Here is a 3,073-nt window from a genome sequence, read left to right on the forward strand (position 1 = left end):
ACTATACTACTATACTATAAGAGAGCCCATAATGTTTGAAATATAGATTCTAGCAAATATGAAAAGAAAAAGAGCTTAAATTCTGAACAGTTTATTATTATTATTATTATTAACAATGTCATTGCTCACATTTTTTAAGCACAGTACAATTTATGACTAAAGTGTAACTATTTTCTTGATCAACGTTATTTGTTTGAATAGAATGAAGGACCTTCCTGCACAAAATATTTCATTTACAGACTTCAAATTAAATGGTTTCTACAGCCTTGGAGAATGGAGGCCTTTTTTATTTATCCCTTTCTTTCTGATGTTTGTATTGGCCATCACAGCAAATTCTATTCTCATATATTTAGTAACAAGCCAAAGGTCTCTGCATTCTCCTATGTATGTACTAATAGGTTTAATGGGTGTTGTAGACTTGATCTTGCCAGTCTTTTTTGTACCTAACATGCTTCTTAGTTTTTTATTTAATTGGAGTGGGATATCTTTAACAGGTTGTTTGATACAAATGTTTTGCCTTCATTTTGTTGGAACATTTCAAACTACTTTGCTTTTTTGGATGGCACTGGACCGTTATTTTGCAATATGCAAACCTCTTGATTATCATAAATATAAGGAGATCTCAAATTTTCTAAAATTTGTTTTTGCACCACTAATCAGAAATGGACTCTTGATTGTCACAATTGTTTCTCTTGCTGGAAGACTGTCATTTTGTGCAACAAATGTGATCGATCACTGTTTTTGTGAGCACATGGCGTTGGTTCAGTTAGCATGTGGTGATATATCTGTTAATAACATGATAGGACTATTGACTGTTTTCCTTATACCAACTGCTGATTTTATTCTCATTACTGCTTCCTATGCTGTGATTTTTACGTCTGTATTCAAATCCGGCAAAGCTCACACGAAAGCTTTAAACACCTGCATTACTCATTTAATTGTTTTGTCAGTTGCTTTAACTTCTGCCTTGATTGCATTTTTATCTTACAGAGTAAGAAACAACATGTCCTCCAACAACCGCATAGTTATAAGCATCATGTACTTGTGTTTTCCAAGTTGTTTTAACCCAGTAATCTATGGATGGAGAACAAAAGAAATAAGACAAACATTTCTTAAGTTTATAAACAGAAAAGTCTTTACTTTTTGAAAAATGTATGTTATATATATATATATATATATATATATATATATATATATTCAATGTGATAATACATTTAAAATATGACCTTAATATAAAAATGTATTCTTTTGAGGGAGGAACCTCTACAATATATTTTAAATGAATAAATATAAAGACACACACACACACACCCCTAAAACATCAAACACGGGCAGGTCTTCAAATAGATACTGCATTACTATTTCTATAGACCATTATACATATGCTATCCACTTAAATATATCATTGTAAATAATCCAATTAATAATAAAAACACATTTATCAAAATGTTTTTTTTTCAATAAACAGCAATATATTCAAGTCTGTATTATTTAAAAGTAGCCTATTTCCTATAAAACATGTTTTTAAATTGTGTTTTCAATAAACAGCATTTTCAAATCATTTGTTTTCATTAAATATATTATTATTCAAATTGGGTCTTGTAAATAAACATATAAATCATGCTTATTACGTTTTACTTATTCTATATAATTCTATATAATTTGTATGCTTTAATGTGGAGTTTACACATGTAAGCAGTTCGTAAAACAGCTACCATGGTTCCAAATGCCATAACTATTGATTCCTTTGGGATATCAACACAAAATGTAGCCCAGATGCAGTTGACATGGTTTTGAACAAGCCCAAACTTTATTTTATGGCCTGTCATACATACTTTCTAATAGGCATCATGTCAAGTATGAATAATAACAAAATATGCCAATAAATTGCATCAGCTTTTCTGGGGTCTTCTCAGCAGTGTTGTAACATAAGCAGGGTCTGAGCTACGGGTGGACCAGCATGGGCCTAGGCATACACAGACTGACCTGCCAGATCCATGGAAATGCATTGTTTCTTTTTTAATAATACAATTTTCATAATATTTAACAATTCTTCAATGATTATTTTGAATTGCTGATAAAATGTTGTATTGTTTAACAAATAAAATTGTTGAATTATTGATTTGTTTTGTCATGCATTACAACTCTCCTAATATTATACAGGGCTACCATCATGCATTTAACGTGACTCAGGCTCTCAAGCCAGAAGAATAAAAAAAAAAAAAAAAATTGCTACTTTTCAGATGGAAATTGCTACTCAGAGATGGAGCTGGCGGAAGAGTTTGAAAGAGGAGTTAATCTCTAGCGCACTTCAGCCGCTGATGAGAGTGCTCTGCTGGACGAGGATCATGCATTTAATCATGCATACCGCGCCGATCTGAGTCTGCAACCAGGAAGCCCTAGCCCGTCCCGGTTTGAGAACCGCAGACAGGGCCAGAGAGCTAGCGTTGCCTCCCGTCACGGAGAAGGTGCGACCAGAGGAAAAGTAAGCAGGATTTGAGGGAAGTGATCCAGCACAGGCGCTCCGAGCACTGGTGAAGCGATCCTTCCCTCTGAGGGTGTGCAAATCTACCTTCTTTTCTTCCATATTCCTTCCCCCTGTGCCCTTCTTCCTCCACAGGCGCTCATAACATCAGGCCTGAAGCTGGGCCAATGATGAGTGTGTTCCATCATTTGGAACCAGTCTGAAGGCCCGTTGCAGGGCATGGGATAGTGAGTGTGTCATTTCAGGATGTAAGGGTATGGCAGGCTTCACTTACATTAAGGCCTCCGCTTTTGAAGTCACAGGTTGAGCTTTGCAGGTCACTTCACCACCGTGAAAAATTATAGTGACCTCAACTCCCTATAGAAAGGGATTAAGGGGATGTTTGTTCATCGTATCAGAAAAATATGAAAGGGGGAAAATTTAACTGGGGCCCTGGAGCTCCCATTTTTTAAGGAAGGTTATTGTGACACCGTTACTATATGCCTCCTCAAACTAAGAGTCATTTATGAGGTTTTTATATGGTTCATAGCATTAGAACGAAACACGTCACCTGTTGTGAGTAACTTATTGGCCTCCTCTCAATAAGAG

At 35.3% G+C, this 3,073-nt stretch overlaps 1 protein-coding gene across 1 annotated transcript; it reads left to right on the plus strand.

Moving 5' to 3' along the window:
* Positions 1 to 202: 202 nt before the first annotated feature.
* LOC311297413 (olfactory receptor 52K1-like) lies at positions 203 to 1,147 on the plus strand (the record flags this gene model as incomplete). The annotated part of the gene is made up of 1 exon (XM_084419661.1): positions 203 to 1,147. The coding sequence occupies one exon, from the start codon at positions 203 to 205 to the stop codon at positions 1,145 to 1,147; it is 945 nt and encodes a 314-aa protein (XP_084275787.1).
* Between the last annotated feature and the right edge of the window lie 1,926 nt (positions 1,148 to 3,073).

This window comes from Rutilus rutilus, assembly GCF_951802725.1.
Source record: "Rutilus rutilus genome assembly, chromosome: 9".
NCBI lineage: Eukaryota > Metazoa > Chordata > Actinopteri > Cypriniformes > Leuciscidae > Rutilus > Rutilus rutilus.